At 42.4% G+C, this 25,767-nt stretch overlaps 1 protein-coding gene across 1 annotated transcript in view; it reads left to right on the top strand.

The window, feature by feature from the left end:
- The window catches only part of CHN1 (chimerin 1), a 122,296-nt gene that overhangs the window by 59,542 nt on the left and 36,987 nt on the right, over positions 1 to 25,767 (top strand). The window contains exon 7 of the mRNA XM_069733182.1: positions 6,475 to 6,763. Within this exon, the coding sequence (XP_069589283.1) occupies positions 6,475 to 6,763 (289 nt within the window). The remainder of the gene's footprint in view (positions 1 to 6,474; positions 6,764 to 25,767) is intronic.

The following is a 25,767-nucleotide window of genomic DNA, read 5'->3' as shown; positions in this document are numbered from 1 at the left end:
TGATGGTTAAGGTCCTGAATGATGAAGACAAATCGGAGGCCTTCCCAGATACAAACGGCATAAAACAAGGCTGTGTACTCCTGTTCAGTGTGCTATTTTCTGCCATGTTGAAAGATGCCTTTATCAACTGCGAAAACGGAATCCATGTCCGATACCGGACTGACTGCAAGCTGTTCAACCCCAGACGCCTGTAGGCTGTTACAAAGGTGCATGAGACTCAACGCCACCATAGAGCAGCAGATGAAGCCTAAAATGGACTATTTTTCATAAGCTTGCAACAACTTTGGTCTCGTTATTAACACTAGAAAAACTTAAGTTATGTTCCAACCTACTCCATGAAAACCATACCAGCAGCCATGCATTACAGTGAAGGAGCACAACCTCAAAGCAGTTGACAACTTCACCTACCTGGGCAGTACAGTCTCCCACGTAGAGTCCATAGACGCTGAGGTCAACAACAGAATTGCCAAAGCCAGCACTGCCTTCGGGAGACTGCATAAGAACATCTGTTAACTAAGGGGACTCTGCATTACGACCAAGCTGAAGGTCTACTGTATGGTGGTCCTTACCACTATCTGAAGACTGCCAGCTCCGCAAGTGAGTACATGCGACCGACACTGATAACTGGTGATCAGCAGGGGTGTTGGCCCCAACCAATCAGACATTGATAACCTCTCCAATGGATAGGTAATTAAAAGTAATGGACAACTTCTTTAAAGGAGGTGTCCAAGACTTATGTGGAATCAGTTAGCAGGACTTTACACCCCAAAATATTTATATATACATGTAGCTCTTTCGAAGACAAGTCCAGCAATACCTTTACATGACCAGTGTGTTTCTCATTTAATGAGAAATCTGCATTTGAATTGATCTGCAAAACAGGCTTTAGAACTGTTCGTAGATCTGAAGCCTCTGTCACTCCAGCTCTATTCCCTTCTCAGTCACCGGCTACTCCTGAATGACTGACAGCACGGAGGTGGCACTGGGCAGGAATTGTGCTCTATCATGGGTCTAGAGCACTTGAAGTATCATTTGCATATGAGTTAAAATGCTAATTATGCTAAGTAGATATGTATAACTATGTGCATCCAGCCCCCTCTACTGGCAGCGGCTGGAATCCAGAATGTAAACATTGGCAGATCCACAATCTAAACACTTTCTAATATTTGTTATTAATTTTGCCACCTTAAAATTAAAGTTGGGCACCTTTAACTCCAAAGTATAATCATTTGGATGCCAATTATGTTTATATATTCTCCCGGCTTTGCTCAGTGGATGATTTCACAAACTCCCCTCTCCCACTCTCTGACCACAACCTTCTTTCATTCTCTATCAAGAACTGCCATCCCGCTCAGGTCACCCCCACTTTCCACACTTATAGAAACATACAGGCCATTAACACCCAGAAACTTATGAAGAACTTGCAGTCCTCATTGGCCCCAATCTCCTCCATCTCATGTCCTGATTCTGCTCTGAAGCATTACAATGAAACCCTGCAAAGTGCTCTGGATGAAGCTGCTCCTCCTATACATAAAACAACTCGGCACAGACGGCAACAACCGTGGCACACGCTGCAAACCCGTTTCCTGCAGCGGTGCTCCAGGTGCGCAGAACGTCTGTGGAGAAAATCTAATCTACCCGAAGATTTCATCCATTATAAGTTCATGCTAAAGACATACAATTCTGCCCTTCACCTCTCCAAACAAACCTACTTCAACACCCTCATCACCTCCCTGTCCAATAACCCTAAACGTCTCTTTGACATGTTCCAGTCCCTACTCAACCCAAGAGAGCAGGCCCCAACCACGGATCTCCGTGCTGACGATCTGGCCAATTACTTCAAAGAAAAAATTGACCACATTCGACATGAAATCATCTCCCAATCTCTTCATACCATGCACTGTCCTCCCTCCCCCACTGCATCTAGTTCACTCTCTGATTTTGAAGCAGTTACAGAAGAAGAAGTAAGCAGGCTCCTTGCATCTTCTCGCCTGACCACTTGCACCAGTGACCCCATTCCGTCACATCTCCTCCAGTCCCTTTCCCCGGCTGTCACCTCTCACCTAACAAAAATATTCAACCTTTCCCTCACTTCCGGTATTTTTCCCTCCTCATTTAAGCATGCCATCATACATCCATTACTTAAAAAACCATCCCTTGATCAAAACTGTGCCGCAAATTATAGACCTGTCTCTAATCTTCCCTTCATCTCTAAACTCCTCGAACGGCTGGTCCACTCCCGTCTTACCCGCTATCTCTCAGATAACTCTCTTCTTGACCCTCTTCAATCTGGCTTCCGCTCTTTACACTCTACTGAAACTGCCCTCACTAAAGTCTCTAATGACCTACTAACAGCTAAATCTAATGGTCACTACTCCATGCTAATTCTCTTGGATCTCTCTGCAGCATTCGATACTGTGGATCATCAGCTCCTCCTCACTATGCTCCGCTCCATCGGCCTCAAGGACACCGTTCTCTCCTGGTTCTCCTCCTATCTCTCTGACCGATCCTTCACTGTATGTTTTGCTGGTTCCTCCTCCTCTCACCTTCCCCTTACTGTTGGGGTTCCTCAAGGATCAGTCCTAGGCCCCCTCCTCTTCTCGTTGTATACTGCCCCTATTGGACAAACAATCAGTAGATTTGGTTTCCAGTACCATCTCTATGCTGATGACACCCAATTATACACTTCTTCTCCTGATATCACACCGACCTTTTTAGAAAACACCAGTGATTGTCTTACCGCTGTCTCTAACATCATGTCCTCCCTCTATCTGAAACTAAACCTGTCAAAAACTGAACTCCTCGTGTTCTCTCCCTCTACTAACCTACCTTTGCCTGACATTGCCATCTCCGTGTGCGGTTCCACCATTACTCCAAAGCAACATGCCCGCTGCCTTGGGGTCATCCTTGATTCTGACCTTTCATTCACCCCCTACATCCGATCATTGGCTCGCTCTTCTTACCTGCATCTCAAAAACATTTCTAGAATTCGCCCTTTTCTTACTTTCGACTCTGCAAAAACTCTTACTGTTTCACTTATTCATTCTCGTCTGGACTATTGTAACTCTCTACTAATCGGCCTCCCTCTTGCAAAACTCTCCCCGCTCCAATCTGTCCTGAATGCTGCAGCCAGGATCATATTCCTCACCAACCGTTACACCGATGCCTCTACCCTGTGCCAGTCATTACACTGGCTACCCATCCACTCCAGAATCCAGTACAAAACTACTACCCTTATCCACAAAGCACTCCATGGCTCAGCACCACCCTACATCTCCTCCCTGGTATCAGTCTACCACCCTACCCGTGCCCTCCGCTCCGCTAATGACCTCAGGTTAGCATCCTCAATAATCAGAACCTCCCACTCCCGTCTCCAAGACTTTACACGTGCTGCGCCGATTCTTTGGAATTCACTACCTAGGTTAATACGATTAATCCCCAATCCCCACAGTTTTAAGCGTGCCCTAAAAACTCATTTGTTCAGACTGGCCTACCGCCTCAATGCATTAACCTAACGATCCCTGTGTGGCCTATTTATATAAAAAAAAAAAAGGTTCCTCGCATCATGTTCTCATACACTTTATGCAGTATTAGCCCTCTGTGTCTGTACTGCTACATACTTAGGCAGTTAACTGGTTCATGCAGCTTTACATGAACACCTGAGCCTTACACTATGGCTGGTCCGAATAACTAAAGCAATTGTTATCATCCACCTCTCGTGTCTCCACTTTTCCTCATAGTTTGTAAGCTTGCGAGCAGGGCCCTCACTCCTCCTGGTATCTGTATTGAACTATATTTCTGTTATGCTGTAATGTCTATTGTCTGTACAATTCCCGTCTATAATTTGTAAAGCGCTGCGGAATATGTTGGCGCTATATAAATAAAAATTATTATTATTATTATTATTATTATTTATATATATATATATATATATATATATATATATATATATATACATATTATATTATATAAAGCTTAGAGTCTTGTAAGATCCTGACTCCTGAGCCATGCTCCATTATCCTACATTAGTACATATCTTTTCCTCATCTCTGCAATCATACACTGATTGTTCTCTTGCTTTTCATATCAAAGGCTGCAAAGAAAGTTATTGTAGAATTTTTAACACTTTTATCTTGGATATTTCTTTGAAATTTGTTGAACCATCCTTAAAATCGCCCTATAATTCCCTTGTGCATTCCTTCCGAAGGTTTGCTACATGGACAGTGCAGGTAGGAGAATATTCTTGAGTGGCTGAGTTCAATGACTCCACTATGCTAAAATCTTAAGAACTTGTTTGTACTTTTTGTTCCACTGTAATTTTTTAGTAAAATCCTTGTAATTATTGCTTGCTAGCTTATGGGTTTGCGTGTGCAGAATCAGATTGTGACCAGAGTGAGGGCTATGCCTAGATCTAGTGTCGTGTTCCATGTCATTTTCTGCATATACCTACCTGGGTTTATAAGACATAACACATTTTAATACAGTTTGTGCTTTATCGGTTTAATAATTTAACCTCAAATATTTCCTTTGCTTAACTGGATCTATTACTTAGAAATCTATGGTTATTCTAAATGTGGAATTTTCTCTCTTAAAAAAAAAAAAATGTTTGGGAGAACTTTAAAATTTTCTTTCTCATATCTCCAAAGATCAAGGAGCGGACTGCTACCAATCCTAAAAATGAAAGGGGAGGCAGCATTTGCTGTAAAAGGAAAAATTGTAAAGGGGCCTTGGCACTTGGATGATTCTTGAGACTCCTTGTTAGAAAGTGATGGCATATTCTGGTGCTATGTCTCTTCTCATTTTGAGATAAGAAACCTCATTTAAGATTAAACCTGGTGAAAATGCAAGTCTGCTTTAAAAAAAATAAGATGGCTTGAGTTCTGACAAAACCACCTTCTCGAGGCATATAGAGATTTTACTTAGGCAGTCTTCTTTACGGTTAGACCATATCTAATTCAGCAATCGGAATACGAAATTAAATGTCAGAGTATAGTAGTCATTAGAGTTGAAGTTAATTGTATCAGGGATATTATGTTGCCACAGCTATGGGCTTCGTAAAATCTAGTATATAAATCCTGTGTAGTCGGCAGTGGCTGCAGGGAGAAAATGAAGTTATATCCTCTCTGCAGCTGCTCACTTCCAGCCATCAGGATGGTGCAGGGAACGGTTATAGTCCCCACTCACTACAAAGTGAGTATGGCTGTTATCACTCCCTGCTGTCACGTCATCTGCTAGACTGCATCTGCTGGTTTCTCCCTGCCTAGATCTGCTTGATTGCCAGGTCTGATTGCATATAGTGAGAGACCGGTCAGTGAAGCTAAACTGGGTTGTAAAAAGCCGGAGGGATCCTCCAAAGGATGCTTCTTCTTGTACCCGGACTCTACTCGCAAGGCTCAGCTCGCTCCAGCGAGTGGTGAACGTCTCACAGGTTCCCTTAGCTCCATTTTTTTTTTTTTGTCCTACAATCGCAAATGAAAATTATATTCATCATAGGCCTTTCTCTTTTCAGCTCGCAGGATGTCCTGTCCTATTTTCAGGCTTCCAACATCTTGTTGACTAGTTTAATACTAGTTCTATAATTGCTCAAGTTATGACATTGTGATCCCTACGTTATAGTTTCCAAATTGTTCATTTTGAAAGAACCCACTTTAATATGATGAGCTGCGTAAAAATATTTTGATTAGTTCAAGTTTGTCACTTGCCTTGTGGCACTTAACACGTGGCTTTTTTAATGGTTGAGTGTACAGTGAGGGACACATGTTCTCAGACTTCTTATGAACTGCGTCCATGGTCCTTTCTGATGCACAGTAGCGCTTTGAGCTGTTTACTCTGTATTGAAGGCTTATAGCCCTTTAGAACAGGGAATTTTGAAGACGCTGAGCCCCACCGTGTCACACCACTTATGTCATTCATCCAGAACATGAACGGTTTCCTATAAAACGGCGTGATTTTCAGCAGGCTCACCACAGAGCTTCTTTTATCAGACACCAAAGAGTTAGCGCTTGGCCTCTCTCCAAGAATAAAGAATACTTACCCTTGTGCCGTTGTGTCCCACGTTGCTGAGATTCTGACAGCAGATGCTTTTCAGTGTAATTGTTGGCACAGGAGCCAAGCTGAATTCTGAATAGGCTTTTCCTAGTAAATGACGAGGCCGTTGAAGCTCTTGGTCTACAACAGTTCACTGTATTGATTAAGTTCAATGGTAGGGTTTCTTGTAAGAACATGCAGCATCTTCAGCTCAGACGGGTAAAAAAAAAGAAGCCACAGTTCTGCCAGTAAAAAAAAAAAAGAAAAGATCTCAAATGGACGGATAGGTTTTTTTTCTTACTTCCACCAATGTAATGAACTGACTTGTACAAATTACTCTACAGAACCGAAGAAAAAGGTCTTCTGGCTTTTTTCCTGAACTAGAAATGGCAAAAAGTCATTTATTTTCTAAATAAAATCTTTGCATTGCTTTCTTTCTTGAGGCAGATTCGGAAACCAGACTAGAAACTTCAGACTCTACCATGACGGGAAGCACTTTGTCGGAGAGAAGAGATTTGAATCTATCCACGACCTCGTTACCGACGGCCTGATCACCCTGTACATTGAGACCAAGGCGGCCGAGTACATCGCCAAGATGACCATAAACCCAATTTACGAACATATAGGCTACACAACTTTGAACAGAGAGCCGGCACATAAGAAACAAATGCCGGCTGTGAAAGAAGAGCAGGGCGAGAAGGAGTCTTCAGGAGAAGATACTGTGGAGGGGAAAAGGGTAAGATTTACATTACTCTCTTACACTTTTTTTCTCTTTTCTTTTTGGATAAGAGTGGAGTAATTATGTGAAGAGTTGTCCAGGGTTATTAAGTTCACGCTGCTGTTTTTTGACATGGTGTTATTTTCCAGAGTGAGCTCCAAACTGCCGAGATGCTCGGTCATTGACATTTATGATCTGATGTCGCTTCTACTTTTGGAGTATTGTGATTGCGGTCATCGCATAATTGCCGAGGATCCATGTAAACATTGCAGCAGTGCTCAAGTCAATATATAGCTTCCCTCTCTTTCCCAATTTGTGCGGTGTACTGGACACCCATTTATTTCACACGGCCTTGTCCCAAACTGTCAGGATTTTACAAGGCCCAAAACTGAACACTTGGTTGTGATTACACTATTCTGCTTAAAAAAACACACAGATATTGTAGCGCTTCTTTTTGTGATTCTTCTAATTGTTCTCCTTTTTACAAGTGATTTTTTTTTTATAACTATCTTATGATCCAGAGTGTATATGATAATGCTGCATAAATCTGGGCCCATGCATACCAGGTTAAAGCAATTGTTTTATACTTATAGTATGTTTTTTTTATCCATTTTTGTTCAAATACAAGATTTGTCATTGAAACAGTTACACTGTGATATAACCTTGTCCTTTAAAAGGAACCTGTCATGTTGAGAAACACTATTGTCCTTCACATATAGTGCTAATTTGCAGCCAAGCAGTGTTTTAAATCCTGTGTAGCTGACAGTGGCTGCAGGGAGAAAATGAAGTTCTAACCTCCCTGCAGCTGCTCGCTTCTAGTCATTGTGGAGGTGCAGGGAGCTGTTAGTATCCGCTCACTAGAAAGTGAGCTCTGCTGTAATCACTCCCTGGCGCTTTGACAGCCCACTCTGTACATATACGAGAAGTTATGGCAGAGCACTCACTACAGTGAGCAGCGATTGTAACCTCCCTGCACCGATTGCCTGTAGAGAAAAAATATACGGTATGTCTTTTATTCCTTGCAGCCAATGCTCTATTAAGTCGGCGACACAGAATTTATACACTATTTACCCACAAATTACCCCTATATCCACAGGTAAATGGCATTTCTCAATTTGACAGGTTTCCTTTAAATACTAGTAAGGCTCCTGTAAGTCTTCTCGACACATATTTTATCCTAGGATATGAGTTCTATACACATGGATGGACTTGACGGATTTATTATATCTTGAATTTAAGTCCAATGTGTCTTGTTTAGACGTCTCACACATACGAGTGGGGAAGGTATTTTCAGTCTACTTGGATATTTTCTAAATGGTACTAAAATAATACTTTCTAAAATTCTGACTTTAAAGAAAATCCTGCAGTCATACTGTTATATTCTGCATCTTCTGTTCTTCAGTGAACACAAAGCCTAATAATTGTCAATGGTCCAATATCCATCTCAACCAACATCCATCTCCCCCAAAGTCATGGCTTTCACCTAAAAAAGGGCTATTGACACCCAGGTCAGGTCTCCTCTTGACGCTTGTAAACCACGGTAGGTGCCCTCTGAGATCTCTGACCTGGTTAGACACAGTCCTACCATATCACACAGAGAATGCCGACTGTAAGCGTCTTTAGGGGCAACTAAGATGATAAATAAAATGTTTCATTCAGATCTTCAGCCACTGTATCATCATGTGGCCAGTTTAGCATGTGAAAAATGGTGAAAGGTCCTCTTTAAGCAGAGCACGCTCTTCGACTGCAGAGTTAACTTAGTTTTCTCTGTATTATTTTGATGGATACGTAGGTTTCCAGGATCAGGACCCTCTAGGGCTTATTTCCCTTACCATCATGAAGGATGTACCCCAGGTAACCCTAAGTTTTCATGTTTTGAGCTGAGCTAAATTCGGAAGTTCCACCCATTTGTATTCTGAAGCTTTGCTCAAGTCACGCAGTACTTCAAAGGCACGGAGCTTTCACTAAATATTTTGGGGAAGAGTTGACATCTCTGGTTTTTGCAGTCTTTACTGTCTAGATATTTTTAGCAGAAGCTGAAAAGTTTACCAGCCTATAAATTATTCTGTTCATTAAGGATATAAAATGTGAAATCTTTTCACCCGACTAGCGCTCGATTGTCAGAACTTGGCAGCTCAGAAATGTTGCATTGTAAACTTTTTTTTTTGTAATGTTTATTTTTTCTGTTTTTTTTATATTGATCAAAGCTTCATGTGATGTAATTGGGTTTTTTGCCTTCAAAGCTACGTTCTCTGAATTCTGCTTTCACCTTCCTAAGGGAGCAGAAGGCATTAAATTGTATTTCCAAGGTCCATTAACGTGGACCAGGTATCTGGGCAGTGCAAGTGGCAAGCAGTGAGGGTCTCTTAATGATGTAGTGATGGGAGCGAGGGACAGAGAATGTGATCCGGCATATGATACAGATCATTGACATGTTGAAATATAATTTCTAGAGTTGCAGTGATTGCAAAGTTAGGCTATGTTCACACAGTGCGTTTTTGCAGCATTTTCCTCTGCTCTCTTGGCAGTAAAGAAGCTGCTTACAAAAAGCGGGTTTTGCTGCGTTTTTTTTGTCTCTTCTGCATGCTGATAAAGTTTAGTGCCGCCCCCTCAAAAACACATGATGCAACTTCGTTAGGTTGTTGCACTGAAAACGCAACAAAACCTGATGCCTGCATTTCTTGTAGCGTTTTTGCACCCACTCATTGCTTTTTATGGGTGAAAAAAACACTGAAAGAAGTGATATGCTGCAGTTTGCAAAAACGCAGCAGTTTTCCTATTCAGTCGGGGAAAAAAAAACAATGTGTGTGCATGAGATTTCTGAAATCTCATTGCTTTTGCTGGTCCTGTAAAACGCAGCTTAAAATTTAAATTAAAAAAAGAAGCGCAAAAATGCAACATGTGAACTTAGCCTTAGAGACTGACCACTGATATTAGTCCCATACAGTTACTACATGCATGCCCATCTTGTATAACCATATTTCCTTTGGACCAGCGCCCCATATTTTGCGCCATACAGTGTAACGAGCCGCATATAATGCTCCATACAGTATATGATGGCCACCATGTAATGCTCCAGTATATGATGGGCCCCATATATTGCTCCAAACAGAATGGGCCCCATATAATGCTCCGTATCTAATTGGCCCCATAAGATGCTCCATTTATAATGGGCCCCATATACTGCTTCATATGTAATTGGCCCCATATGTAATTATATTTTACCCTGAGGAGCATTGCACGGCCTATAAGCCATCGTGGTCAGTGTCGGAGCTTAGAGCCACTCTGTTGGTGTCTGCATCGGTTGGAGCCACTCTGGTTCATCTCCATTTTACCTTTGATGGTGATCTGCAATCGGAGAACCACAATTGATTAAAGGAGTCAGTTTTACTTTTTAGGGGTCATGATAGATCCTCTTTCCTAAAGATGACACTTGCATTTGTCAGTTTTTTTCCTAGTGGGAAACTATGACCGTGTTGCCCGCTACTGTTTTCTAGCACAACTCTAAAACGACTATTGTAGTGATATAAACCAAACTTCAAAATAAAAGCTTGTCGAGTGTCGCCAGCGATGAAACGGCTGCTCATAAATGGAATGTTGACGCGGTCTCATGCTACGGGTCTGTTTATTCTGCACATTTCAGTATGTAGCACGGCCGTCCCTGATATGCAGTCACACTCCGCACAGTATATAACATCCCGTGTCCTATTTACTAACATTATCCCATTAGGAATTTACATTCCTACAACTGATTATATAAGACACATGAAAACGCTCCCTTGTCCGCTGAGTTTCTTCGGAAATATATTTCTGGATTTGTGGCTCATTGTCAAGATCAGAAACCTGAAAATGGTTCCTTGTTTGTAAGAAAGTGATAAGACATAGTTGTACATTATTGATTCCAAGAAATAAGGACAGTGGAGAACAGAGCCTTGTTGTCCCGGAAATGCCTTACGTGTGACTCTGCGTGACCATGTGAGAAGAGATACAGAGTGTTATCAGCCAAGATCCCTCTTGAAGACTTTATTTTCCATAGAATGTAATAATTTATTTTTTTGGAATGGCCGGCGCTTGCTTGCCTGAGCTTTCTCTGCTGACAGTGCTTGCTCTAGGCAAGCCACGGCTGTCAGTCACCTGTGAAGGAGTCGGGGCATGCAAAACGAGTGGGTAGGACGGAGCACTGAGTCTCTTGGCCACACCAAAGGGCACTGGGCACCGCAATTAGCATGTATGATCGCATCCTTTCTGCAGGAACTGAAGTTTAGCGATCACAACAATTTTTATAAGGGCTATGTCCCTTACAAGGCTAAGTGCTTAGTTTATACATTTTAGTTTGGGTTGACAGACCCCCTTTAAGACCCATATACTCATTAGAGTTCAGGGAAATTAACCCAAATGATTGGGTAAAAACAAATGATCTTTTTAGCTGACCAATCAGACATTATTTTATTTTTGTCTTCAGACTATAGATCTTTCTTTCCGAGAAGGATCATTCTTCCGTGGTCTATTTTTCGTTGAAAAAATTTTTCCAAAATGTTTTCACTGAACATGTATGGCCAGGTTACTTGAATGGACCAGGCAATATGGCTAAGATCCGTGTGGCTTTATCAGCATTACATTCATTTGTTACATTTGTTTACGCAGTCGTTCAACCAGCAGCGTACACTAATCTAATGTGTATGGGCGTCCTTACAAATATCCCTATTGGCGAGACACATATTTGCATTACAGGAATCTACAAGATGCCTAAGGGCCATTATAGTTACTACTAGATGGTGGCACGATTCTAACGCATCGGGTATTCTAGAATATGCATGTCCCCGTAGTATATTGCCCAGCCCACGTAGTACATTGCCCAGTCACGTAGTATATTTCCCAGCAATGTAGTATATTGCCCAGCAATGTAGTATATTGCCCAGCAATATAGTATATTACCCAGCCACGTAGTATATTGCCCAGTCACGTAGTATATTGCCCAGCCACGTAGTATATTGCCCAGCCACGTAGTATATTGCCCAGCCACGTGTTGTATATTGCCCAGCCACGTGTTGTATATTGCCCAGCCACGTGTTGTATATTGCCCAGCCACGTGTTGTATATAGCCCAGCCACGTGTTGTATATTGCCCAGCCACGTGTTGTATATTGCCCAGCCACGTAGTATATTGCCCAGCCCACGTAGTATATTGCCCAGTCACGTAGTATATTGCCCAACCACGTAGTATATTGCCCAGCAAAGTAGTATATTGCCCAGCCACGTAGTATATTGCCCAGCCACGTGTTGTATATTGCCCAGCCACGTGTTGTATATTGCCCAGCCACGTGTTGTATATTGCCCAGCCACGTGTTGTATATAGCCCAGCCACGTGTTGTATATTGCCCAGCCACATAGTATATTGCCCAGCCACGTAGTATATTGCCCAGCCCACGTAGTATATTGCCCAGTCACGTAGTATATTGCCCAACCACGTAGTATATTGCCCAGCAAAGTAGTATATTGCTCAGCCACGTAGTATATTGCCCAGCCACGTAGTATATTGCCCAGCCACGTAGTATATTGCCCAGCCACGTAGTATATTGCCCAGCCATGTAGTATATTGCCCAGTCACGTAGTATATTGCCCAGTCACGTAGTATATTGCCCAGCCACGTAGTATATTGCCCAGTCACGTAGTATATTGCCCAGCAATGTAGTATATTGCCCAGCAATGTAGTATATTGCCCAGCAATGTAGTATATTGCCCAGTCACGTAGTATATTGCCCAGCAATGTAGTATATTGCCCAGCAATGTAGTATATTGCCCAGCCACGTAGTATATTGCCCAGTCACGTAGTATATTGCCCAGTCACGTAGTATATTGCCCAGCCACGTAGTATATTGCCCAGTCACGTAGTATATTGCCCAGCAATGTAGTATATTGCCCAGCAACGTAGTATATTGCCCAGCCACGTAGTATATTGCCCAGTCACGTAGTATATTGCCCAGTCACGTAGTATATTGCCCAGCCACGTAGTATATTGTCCAGCCACGTGTTGTATATTGCCCAACCACGTGTTGTATATTGCCCAGCCACGTGTTGTATATTGCCCAGCCACGTAGTATATTGCCCAGCCACGTAGTATATTGCCCAGCCCACGTAGTATATTGCCCAGTCATGTAGTATATTGCCCAGCCACGTATTATATTGCCCAGCACAGAGCCACGTAGTATACAGACTTTAAAAAAAAAAAAATATATATATATATATATATATATATATATATATATACTCACCTATAGCCCGTTGGAAGTCCTGCTATACTCACCATCCGCCGCCTTTCTCGCTCCTCTCCATGCTCCCGGGATCGGTCACCGCTCCATTGCAAGCGGCAGCTTGCGGTTCCATCCCAGGGCTGGTGTGAGCACAGGACCTATGATGACGTCGCGGTCACATGACCGTGATGTCACGGCAGGTCTTTGTTGCACACCAGCCCTGGGACGGGAGCGGAAGCTGCCACTTGCAATGGAGCGGTGACCCATCCCGGGAGCGTGGAGAGGAGCGAGAATGGCGGCGGAGGGTGAGTATAGCAGGTTTTTTGTTTTTTTTTATTATTTTTAACATGACATATTTTTACTATTGATGCTGCATAGGCAGCATCAATAGTAAATAGTTGGGGACACACAGGGTTAATAGCAGCGGTAACGGAGTGCGTTACACCGCGGGCCGTTACTGCTGCCATTAACCCTGTGTGAGCGGTGGGGATTACGGAGCGGGCGCCGGGCAGTGAGTGCAGGGGAGTAGGGGAGGGACTAATCGGACTGTGCCCGTCGCTGATTGGTCGCGGCAGCCATGACAGGCAGCTGCCGAGACCAATCAGCGAACGAATAACAGTGACAGACGGAAGTACCCCTTACAATTATGTATATAGATAATGAGTGAAGAAGGCTAGAACGTCTTGAGTATCATTGAGGGGTGACACTCTTCCAGAAGCACCTATTGCGCGCCCTTCTCAAGAAGTGCCTGGTTTACCCCACCCTGAACTCCAGAGTGCTGTACTTGATAGAGAAGCCCATATTTAAAGTGACGTCTCTGTAAGGAGGGTCTAAACTATATTCCATGTACAGTGTAGGTGGGAGTAGAAGGGGTCTTCTAAAACCTCGTTAGCCCATACTAATGCATTAAGACACTTCATAGTAAACATTTGTTTTTGAACATTTGATGTCCACGTTTGGGATGAAGGTTTTCCATTTTGATCATACTAATATAGCAAATATCAATAGTTATTTGTTTACAAATGACTAGTTAAGCCCAGATGTTATAACCAGCTGTCCTCCTCAGCTGTTGTAACCTACATAGACAACGTGGTCTTCATCCACTTTCTGTGTCCATTTCCTGGAGCTAACCATATGGTTTACTTTCTGCCATCGCTTCTGCTCTACAGAAAAGTATCTGAGGCATTTACGATCTACCCATGTCTTCACAGACGCCAATAACTCCTCCTTGTCTGATTATTTTTTGACTGGTTGCAAACTAAGCATATGCCGGCAACCTGCACTAAGGTTAACATTGAGAAGCCTATCTGAACGTCAAATCCATTAATGACCCTGTGGCTCTTCTTTCTGGTTCACCGCACCTAATCGCTCCATACAGAACAATATAAGACTTCTTAGAAGTCTCCAACTGAACACCTAAGAGTTGGTTGTGTTCCCGACAGCACCTTGCAGTCCTCTGATGTCTGCATGCTCAATATATGAGTGGAAACGATTTCTGTAAAACGCTGCGCTAATATAAATAACTCGAGTCCATCGCAGTCTAAACAGGATACAACCTCTGTGAATCAGAGTTTAGCAAGTCGACTTATGTGGAAACATGGATCTAAGAGAAACTGAATAAACACAAGTATAGGATGACGGACAGCGGGAAGCGGAGTCATTGATCGCTGATAGCGGTTACTGTAAATGGGCTACGGACTAACGAGAACAAGCCTGTAACAGAGGCACTGACATGTAATGTCTGGTCACTTCCAAAATTACCGTAAATTAGATTTTAGTTCACCTAAGCACCTAAGGGGGAAAAAAGCTTTTGGGGTCGTCTAACCTGCTACTAAAATCTACAGTATGTAAACTATACTTACTACGAGTCTACCCCAAGTGATTAGTGCATATGGGCATCAAAGGCTGTGAGCAGTATCAGTGGCTATGGTGAGCACCCGGCTCTACCAACTCTTCAGATGCTGCAATGCTCAGCATACCGGCGAGGAACCAAATTCACAATATTTGAAGATTTATACACCGTTCACACTGACATTATGGATTCCATTTGTATAGGATCACTGATGAATTTGACAGATCCATCATTATGCTGTTGGGGGTTTTTTGTACCCTTTACAGTCTAATTCTATTTTAGCTGTCAGAAAGCTGTAATGGAAACGTTTTGTTAATTGGAACCCAATTAGACTAAACATTTCACAATGGACTATCATATACAAATAGCGAAAAAATTGAAGGAGCAAAAGATCAAAAATATACCAAAAATATCAAATTTTATTGCAGACCAATATTGATATGTTGGTCTGTCCCCTAGGAGTATAGGTCTGTTTTCTAGTCCTTTTTGTCTTCTATCCTTATTAACTTTTTATCTTTATTACTGTATATTTTTTTTCTAATAAAATTTGATATTTTGTTATATTTTTGATCTTTTGCTCCTTCAATTTTTTCGCTATTTGTATGATAGTTGTATAAGAAGGGATATATATTTATTTAAGAGGCATTGTGATGGTTATATACCATATGTCACAATTGACTGCCCAAAAGTAATTTAAAAACCTCTTTTATCAGGAATATATATATATATATATATATATATATATATATATATATATATATATATATATATATATATATATATAGTTTTTGTTTTTTTTATCTTTCACCCATGTATCATACTACATATGACTCTTTTAATAACTAATACCCCCTCCAGCAAGTCCTTGCATAATGCTTTGTGGTTGTCTTGGTGGATTTTTAGAAGAAACAAAAAAATAGATTATATAATAAGATGAAATTTAGTTTTCCTCTGCGATGCTACACAACAAACTTTTAGTGACTAAGGCGAGAAAATGGCTATTCTGAGGCAGGAAACTTGCTGGGAAATTACTTGTGGCTCCCTGCTGAACAGGAAGGGTCCATCAGATAGATGAATGGCCGCGCTGATGGGAAAGCCTGTGTTTTTCATTACAACCTTCCTATATATTTAGAACAGAATATTTTACTCTGGTTTATTCCGTGTTGTACAGCACATAAAAATGTATTACGGTAATTTCCCTTTGAGTTGCTGGGTATTTGTCTGGTGTAGGTCAGTGACCTTAACAAAGAAGCAAGAAATGTGACGCTGTGTGGTGTGCTATACTGATGATACCCAGAATGAATGGGACAACGGTGGGGGAGATTGTGCCTTACCCATAGACATTGTTTCATCTGTGAGATCTCTGGGGAATAAAGGTGAACTCCATCATATTAATTACATGGCAGGATTATAGGAACATGCCTATAGACAGCCCTAAAGAAACGGCACTGCGAGAGAGCGTTACACATGAGAATACATAGTTTATTAATATTATTTATTAATACTCGCTTATGTAGCTCAATAAGTTCCACAGCGCTTCACAGACTTTATCATCGCTGTCCCCATTGGGGCTCACAATCTAGATTCCCTATCAGTCTTTGGAGTATGGGAAGAAAAATGAGTACACAGAGGAAACCCACACAAATACGGGGAGAACATACAAACTCCTTGCAGATGTTGTCCTTTGTGGAATTTTATTCCTAGACCCCAGAGCTACAGTGCTAACCACTGAGCCACCCTTCTATCCGGTATCTAAATTGGCATACATATGTGGTACATTATTCCTAGCCCGCATCAAGAAAGAGGAGGAAAAGTGCATTAGGCGGCCAGCCTCAGGGCTGCCACCAGGCATTTCATTGCCCCAAACTGGCGACATTTTCAGGCCACCTTGAGATGAATGGGAGGCATGAAAGAAGTGGGCACAGTGAATATTCAGTAGCATGTCGGCGTGGCTGTCCGAGTCAACTGCTTGAAGATCAGCTATGTGAACAGGCCCTATGTTGTGTATAGGGGATAAGTGTTAGGTTACAGGTTATCCCCTTTAAGACCGGCAACTGTACCTCATTGCTGGCTGCAGTCAGTATGGTTGTACTTGGTAGTTTGGAGTTAGGCAGGAGACAGAGACGGCCTCCACGAACAGGGAGGGGGGCACAAGAAGAGTAACGGGAGGTCGAATAAGAGGTCGGATGAGCGACAGAGCGGGCTCTCAATGTGCCACAAGGGCCCGAGTTGCGCTGGCAGCTTAGGGGCATGGGACCGGCGGCAGCATCTGACGTCGCTGATGTGTCCATCCCCCTCTACTGTGGCCATTCAATGTAAGTAGCATCATCTGTGAGTGACTGGGGCTTAATAAAGCAAAGTAAAGTAATTCACCCGGACCCCAGCATGCAATGCAGGTTACCAGGCTGTTTATACAGTGGCTCGCTTGTGCATGTGTCAGTCCGGGCCACCCCTCTTTACTTCTGCTCTCTGGGCCCCATATACCAGTGATGTTAGTAATGCCCTGATAGCGGCCCTGGCCAGCCTAATAGGAAAGGTAAGAAATAAGAAACTTTCACACAGAAGTTGTCAGACTTGGAAAAACTCATATATCATTACCAGGATTATAAACATAAAAAAGCAAACATTCTACTTCTTCACAATGTGTTTATTAGACACTCAAAGGTGTAAGGTGAAGGCCGCAGCTGATGATGCTAGGCCATACTTCTTGGCATTCAGCGTGAACATCATATCTATTAAATGGAATCTGTCAGTAGCCGTCATTACGGTGGGTGCTCAACTAATAGAAAGGTCAATAAAATGATACTTTGATATTTGTGATCCAATGTCTTACTGCAAATAAAGCAGTATACTATAGGAAGTGTGGATTAAATCCGCGCTGCCGTAATAATGATGAGGTTTCAGTTGATAGTAGACTTAAAACAGTGGTTTATTCAACGCGTTTCAGGGCTCTTATGGCCCCTTCTTCAGGAATTACCACATACAACATCAAATTCAACATCGTAATTCCTGAAGAAGGGGCCATAGGAGCCCTGAAACGCGTTGAATAAACCACTGTTTTAAGTCTACTATCAACTGAAACCTCATCATTATTACGGCAGCGCGGATTTAATCCACACGTCCTATAGTATACTGCTTCATATGGCAGCCGAAATCTTTACATGCCTGCTTTCAGCTTCACCAGGTGAGTGATTTTCTTGGTGATTCCTCCATTCTTTTGTGAGATAAGACCCTATTTACGCTTTGTGTCTCCCTTTTTCCCTTCAAATATTATTGCAAATAAAGCCATGTTTTAGCTTTGGATAACTCCTTATCTGAATAGCTATAGTGGTTCCCATATGTCTGCAGTGAGAACCCGGATATCTGGAGCGCTCCCGAAAATCAGTTGTTCGGCGCCACAGCTGCATGTGTCGCGGCTGTGTGACACTCACAACACATATATGGAGATTCTGTTTGTTGGGCTCTACATACATGTGTTGGGACTCACACAGCCGCGACACATGCAGCTGCGGCACCGAACTGATTATCCGGAGCGCTCCAGGTATCCAGGTTCCCGGTGCAGCTATTCAGTAAGCGCTATAGCTATTCAGATAACAAGTTATCCGGTCATCCCTAGTCATTACCAGTGTGAGACATGTAGATCAGGATCCCAGACTGTCAGTCATTACATGTCCCACACTGGTAACAACCCCTTTCATTTATAATAAGCTCTGGAGGCAGATCCTCAGGGAGATCTATGTCCGGCCCATAGATCTTTACAGCTAATTTAAATATTAAGTATAATGTGGATTTCTCTGGAATAAGACATCGGATCACAGATATCAAGGTATTATTTTATTCAACTGCACATACATTCCAGAGTTATTGCCACAGAAAGGGACACGTGTCAGATTTGAGAAATCTGGCCTGGTGACTAAGCGGTTAAAAATGCTTGTCTACATTTTTAACCTGGAGTTTGCTGACCTCAGCTCTGATCTTCATTGTCTTCTTTACCAGAACACTTCTCTCATGTCTGTGAGATCAATACTCGGCCATAGATGGCCTTCCTGAGAACAATATCGAAATAGGACAAGTTTATCATTGATCGGCAGCTATTCCGGCTATTTACCATATGCGATTTCTGTGGTTTGCCATAGAACTTCAGGACCTACTGCGTCAATCTGATGCTCAAGCAATGAAGGTCCCAAAAGAGAAATTTCAAACTTGAGCTGTATATATGAATTTCCTTATGCTATATATGGCTAATTCAAGCATTATCACCCATGTCTCATCATAGAAGGATAGATGTCAGCAGTAACGTAACCAGTTATTGATGTAATCGCTCATGTGAAAACCCATTGTGAAATGTTGTTAAACCCAGTTGACTAACGGCAATAAATATCGTGCCTGTGTCTCTTCTACAGAAAATTCTTTTGTTTTTTTATGGGTCTGGTAATTGAAGTCAATTACGGCATTGTGCAGATCAGCCTGGAAAAGGAATGATGTATTTCACGGGTAAATGTAAAGGGCTTGATTTCTACAGTATTGTTCTGCGGCCATAAGACTTTTTGGCTTAAACATACATCTAATTTGTCATGAATTGTTTTATTGTTTTTCCACTTTTTCTTTGTTTAGAACTATAGTTTTGTTTTTTTTATTTGTTTTAATTTATCAATTGATGGAGTAAAACAAAACTTACTACGGTGGTTGCTGTTGTCAGCAATGGATTTATATTTATATTTTCCATCAATTGTCCAACTGAATTCATAGCATCCTAAAATGTCAGAGTAGGAAGGGACCTCCTGGGTCATGTGATGCAACCCCCTGCTCAATGCAGGATTCACTAAATCATCCCAGACAGAATTCGGTGTAATAAAGAAAAAGAAAAAAGAAAAGAATATTATTCATTGCAATCTTTCAAGAGTCATGTGGTGCCTAACAAAGTTTTCATGTTTATCAGCAGAGCTGGGGTTAAATTGTCTGTTTTCAAGATTTTTTAAATATACAGTACTTTGCTGCCTTTTTTTTCCCCCAGACCTGCCTAAAACTTTTGTAAAGTAAGAAAGCTAAAAGCATTCTCAGTGGTTACATTTCTTCTTGTGGAGTGTGACATGCCAGTGTAAGGAGACTTATAGGCCAGGACTTGCAATGCTCCTCTTGGAAATTGCCTCTCTAGAGAGGAACAGGACCTGAACTCTAGTGCCACCTATTGCAAGGAGCAATCCTGAGGGCAAGTTCACTCTAGGCATTCTTCAGCATTTTTTTTTCCAGCAAAACCTGATTTCTTGGCAGGAAAGAAGCTGTAGAAAAAAGCATGTTTTCCTTGTTTTTTTGTGGTGTTTTTAATGTATTTTTTTACAGCATGCAAGTCAATGGGTAAAAAATGGCTGAAAAACCACTGAAAGAAGTGACATGCTCTTTGTCTAATAAAACGTGCAAAGCACAAAATACTGATGACAAAAAAAACAATGTGTGCGCATGAGATTTCTGAAATCTCATAGACTTTGCTGGTACTTTAAAAAGCAGCTGAAAATTAGAGTTTAAAAAAGCTTAGTGTGAACTTAGCCTAAAAGTCACTGTCAAACATTTAACATAGTAACATAGTAACATAGTAACATAGTTAGTAAGGTCGAAAAAAGACATTTGTCCATCCAGTTCAGCCTATATTCCATCATAATAAATCCCCAGATCTACGTCCTTCTACAGAACCTAATTGTATGATACAATATTGTTCTGCTCCAGGAAGACATCCAGGCCTCTCTTGAACCCCTCGACTGAGTTCGCCATCACCACCTCCTCAGGCAAGCAATTCCAGATTCTCACTGCCCTAACAGTAAAGAATCCTCTTCTATGTTGGTGGAAAAACCTTCTCTCCTCCAGACGCAAAGAATGCCCCCTTGTGCCCGTCACCTTCCTTGGTATAAACAGATCCTCAGCGAGATATTTGTATTGTCCCCTTATATACTTATACATGGTTATTAGATCGCCCCTCAGTCGTCTTTTTTCTAGACTAAATAATCCTAATTTCGCTAATCTATCTGGGTATTGTAGTTCTCCCATCCCCTTTATTAATTTTGTTGCCCTCCTTTGTACTCTCTCTAGTTCCATTATATCCTTCCTGAGCACCGGTGCCCAAAACTGGACACAGTACTCCATGTGCGGTCTAACTAGGGATTTGTACAGAGGCAGTATAATGCTCTCATCATGTGTATCCAGACCTCTTTTAATGCACCCCATGATCCTGTTTGCCTTGGCAGCTGCTGCCTGGCACTGGCTGCTCCAGGTAAGTTTATCATTAACTAGGATCCCCAAGTCCTTCTCCCTGTCAGATTTACCCAGTGGTTTCCCGTTGAGTGTGTAATGGTGATATTGATTCCCTCTTCCCATGTGTATAACCTTACATTTATCATTGTTAAACCTCATCTGCCACCTTTCAGCCCAAGTTTCCAACTTATCCAGATCCATCTGTAGCAGAATACTATCTTCTCTTGTATTAACTGCTTTACATAGTTTTGTATCATCTGCAAATATCGATATTTTACTGTGTAAACCTTCTACCAGATCATTAATGAATATGTTGAAGAGAACAGGTCCCAATACTGACCCCTGCGGTACCCCACTGGTCACAGCGACCCAGTTAGAGACTATACCATTTATAACCACCCTCTGCTTTCTATCACTAAGCCAGTTACTAACCCATTTACACACATTTTCCCCCAGACCAAGCATTCTCATTTTGTGTACCAACCTCTTGTGCGGCACGGTATCAAACGCTTTGGAAAAATCGAGATATACCACGTCCAATGACTCACCGTGGTCCAGCCTATAGCTTACCTCTTCATAAAAACTGATTAGATTGGTTTGACAGGAGCGATTTCTCATAAACCCATGCTGATATGGAGTTAAACAGTTATTCTCATTGAGATAATCCAGAATAACATCCCTCAGAAACCCTTCAAATATTTTACCAACAATAGAGGTTAGACTTACTGGCCTATAATTTCCAGGTTCACTTTTAGAGCCCTTTTTGAATATTGGCACCACATTTGCTATGCGCCAGTCCTGCGGAACAGACCCTGTCGCTATAGAGTCACTAAAAATAAGAAATAATGGTTTATCTATTACATTACTTAGTTCTCTTAGTACTCGTGGGTGTATGCCATCCGGACCCGGAGATTTATCTATTTTAATCTTATTTAGCCGGTTTCGCACCTCTTCTTGGGTTAGATTGGTGACCCTTAATATAGGGTTTTCATTGTTTCTTGGGATTTCACCTAGCATTTCATTTTCCACCGTGAATACCGTGGAGAAGAAGGTGTTTAATATGTTAGCTTTTTCCTCGTCATCTACAACCATTCTTTCCTCACTATTTTTTAAGGGGCCTACATTTTCAGTTTTTATTCTTTTACTATTGATATAGTTGAAGAACAGTTTGGGATTAGTTTTACTCTCCTTAGCAATGTGCTTCTCTGTTTCCTTTTTGGCAGCTTTAATTAGTTTTTTAGATAAAGTATTTTTCTCCCTATAGTTTTTTAGAGCTTCAATGGTGCCATCCTGCTTTAGTAGTGCAAATGCTTTCTTTTTACTGTTAATTGCCTGTCTTACTTCTTTGTTTAGCCACATTGGGTTTTTCCTATTTCTAGTCCTTTTATTCCCACAAGGTATAAACCGCTTACACTGCCTATTTAGGATGTTCTTAAACATTTCCCATTTATTATCTGTATTCTCATTTCTGAGGATATTGTCCCAGTCTACCAGATTAAGGGCATCTCTAAGCTGTTCAAACTTTGCCTTCCTAAAGTTCAATGTTTTTGTGACTCCCTGACAAGTCCCCCTAGTGAAAGACAGGTGAAACTGTACAATATTGTGGTCGCTATTTCCTAGATGCCCGACCACCTGCAGATTTGTTATTCTGTCAGGTCTATTAGATAGTATTAGGTCTAAAAGTGCTGCTCCTCTGGTTGGATTCTGCACCAATTGTGAAAGATAATTTTTCTTGGTTATTAGCAGAAACCTGTTGCCTTTATGGGTTTCACAGGTTTCTGTTTCCCAGTTAATATCCGGGTAGTTAAAGTCCCCCATAACCAGGACCTCATTATGGGTTGCAGCTTCATCTATCTGCTTTAGAAGTAGACTTTCCATGCTTTCTGTTATATTTGGGGGTTTGTAACAGACCCCAATGAGAATTTTGTTACCATTTTTCCCTCCATGAATTTCAACCCATATGGACTCGACATCCTCATTCCCTTCGCTAATATCCTCCCTTAAAGTGGACTTTAGACAAGACTTTACATAGAGACAAACCCCTCCTCCTCTCCGATTTTTACGATCCTTTCTAAACAGACTGTAACCCTGTAAGTTAACTGCCCAGTCATAGCTTTCATCTAACCATGTCTCGGTTATTCCCACTATGTCAAAGTTACCTGTAGATATTTCTGCTTCTAGTTCTTCCATCTTGTTTGTCAGGCTTCTGGCGTTTGCGAGCATGCAGTTTAGAGGATTTTGTTTTGTTCCAATCTCCTCACTGTGGATTGTTTTAGAAATGTTCTTACCTCCCTTCAGAGTATGTTTTCCTGGGTCGTCTTTGTTCGAGTCTAATGTTTTTCTTCCCGTCCCCTCTTCTTCTAGTTTAACGCCCTCCTGATGAGTGTAGCGAGTCTTCTGGCGAATGTGTGTTTCCCAGGTTTGTTGAGGTGTAGTCCGTCTCTGGCGAGGAGTCCATCATACCAATAATTCACACCGTGGTCCAGGAATCCAAATCCTTGTTGTCTGCACCATCGTCTTAGCCAGTTGTTTGCATCAAGGATCCTGTTCCATCTCCTGGTGCCATGACCGTCTACTGGAAGGATAGAAGAAAAAACTACCTGTGCATCCAGTTCCTTTACTTTCTTCCCCAACTCTTCAAAGTCCTTGCAGATTGTCGGTAGGTCCTTCCTTGCCGTGTCATTGGTGCCAACATGTATCAGAAGAAATGGGTGGACGTCCTTGGAGCTGAAGAGCTTTGGTATCCTATCGGTCACATCCTTGATCATCGCACCTGGAAGGCAGCATACTTCTCTTGCAGTTATGTCCGGTCTGCAGATGGCTGCTTCTGTGCCTCTCAGTAGTGAGTCTCCCACCACCACCACTCTTCGTTGCTTCTTGGCTGTACTTTTTGCTGTCACTTGTTGCTGTGTGCCCTTTTCTTTTTTGCTTGCTGGTATTGCTTCATTCTTAGGTGTGCCATCTTCATCCTCTACAAAGATTTGATATCGGTTCTTCAGTTGTGTGGTTGGTGATTTTTCCATGGTCTTCTTGCTTCTTTTGGTCACATGCTTCCACTCATCTGCTTTTGGAGGTTCTCTGACACTTTTTTCACCTTCTCTGACCAGTAGAGATGCTTCTGTTCTGTCTAGAAAGTCTTCATTCTCTTTGATGAGTTTCAAAGTTGCTATTCTTTCTTCCAGACCCCGCACCTTTTCTTCTAAAAGGGCCACTAGTCTACACTTCTGACAGGTGAAATTGGATTCTTCTTCTGGTCGATCTGTGAACATGTAGCACATGCTGCAGCTCACCATGTAGGTTGTCACATCTGCCATGTTGCTCCTAGATCCTGCTGACTTGCTGTGTGTTTTCCTTCTTGTGTAATCTACTCAGCCAAGCTCTCTTGCAATAATGTCCTACAGGCAAAAATTAGGGAGACTTCGCTTCTCCCAGAAGGCACCTGGAATATGCAAATTAGCCTCCTGAAGCTTGAATCCCTGGTTTGGTGATGCTTTCGAAGCAGCTGGTCCCGGCTGTACCCAACGATCTTCTAGCTTAGGGAGACTTCGCTTCTCCCAGAAGGCACCTGGAATATGCAAATTAGCCTCCTGAAGCTTGAATCCCTGGTTTGGTGATGCTTTCGAAGCAGCTGGTCCCGGCTGTACCCAACGATCTTCTAGCTTAGGGAGACTTCGCTTCTCCCAGAAGGCACCTGGAATATGCAAATTAGCCTCCTGAAGCTTGAATCCCTGGTTTGGTGATGCTTTCGAAGCAGCTGGTCCCGGCTGTACCCAACGATCTTCTAGCTTAGGGAGACTTCGCTTCTCCCAGAAGGCACCTGGAATATGCAAATTAGCCTCCTGAAGCTTGAATCCCTGGTTTGGTGATGCTTTCGAAGCAGCTGGTCCCGGCTGTACCCAACGATCTTCTAGCTTAGGGAGACTTCGCTTCTCCCAGAAGGCACCTGGAATATGCAAATTAGCCTCCTGAAGCTTGAATCCCTGGTTTGGTGATGCTTTCGAAGCAGCTGGTCCCGGCTGTACCCAACGATCTTCTAGCTTAGGGAGACTTCGCTTCTCCCAGAAGGCACCTGGAATATGCAAATTAGCCTCCTGAAGCTTGAATCCCTGGTTTGGTGATGCTTTCGAAGCAGCTGGTCCCGGCTGTACCCAACGATCTTCTAGCTTAGGGAGACTTCGCTTCTCCCAGAAGGCACCTGGAATATGCAAATTAGCCTCCTGAAGCTTGAATCCCTGGTTTGGTGATGCTTTCGAAGCAGCTGGTCCCGGCTGTACCCAACGATCTTCTAGCTTAGGGAGACTTCGCTTCTCCCAGAAGGCACCTGGAATATGCAAATTAGCCTCCTGAAGCTTGAATCCCTGGTTTGGTGATGCTTTCGAAGCAGCTGGTCCCGGCTGTACCCAACGATCTTCTAGCTTAGGGAGACTTCGCTTCTCCCAGAAGGCACCTGGAATATGCAAATTAGCCTCCTGAAGCTTGAATCCCTGGTTTGGTGATGCTTTCGAAGCAGCTGGTCCCGGCTGTACCCAACGATCTTCTAGCTTAGGGAGACTTCGCTTCTCCCAGAAGGCACCTGGAATATGCAAATTAGCCTCCTGAAGCTTGAATCCCTGGTTTGGTGATGCTTTCGAAGCAGCTGGTCCCGGCTGTACCCAACGATCTTCTAGCTTAGGGAGA

This window comes from Ranitomeya imitator, chromosome 7 (assembly GCF_032444005.1).
Source record: "Ranitomeya imitator isolate aRanImi1 chromosome 7, aRanImi1.pri, whole genome shotgun sequence".
NCBI classification, from domain to species: Eukaryota; Metazoa; Chordata; class Amphibia; order Anura; family Dendrobatidae; genus Ranitomeya; species Ranitomeya imitator.
This window is presented reverse-complemented; position numbering and strand designations above follow the sequence as displayed.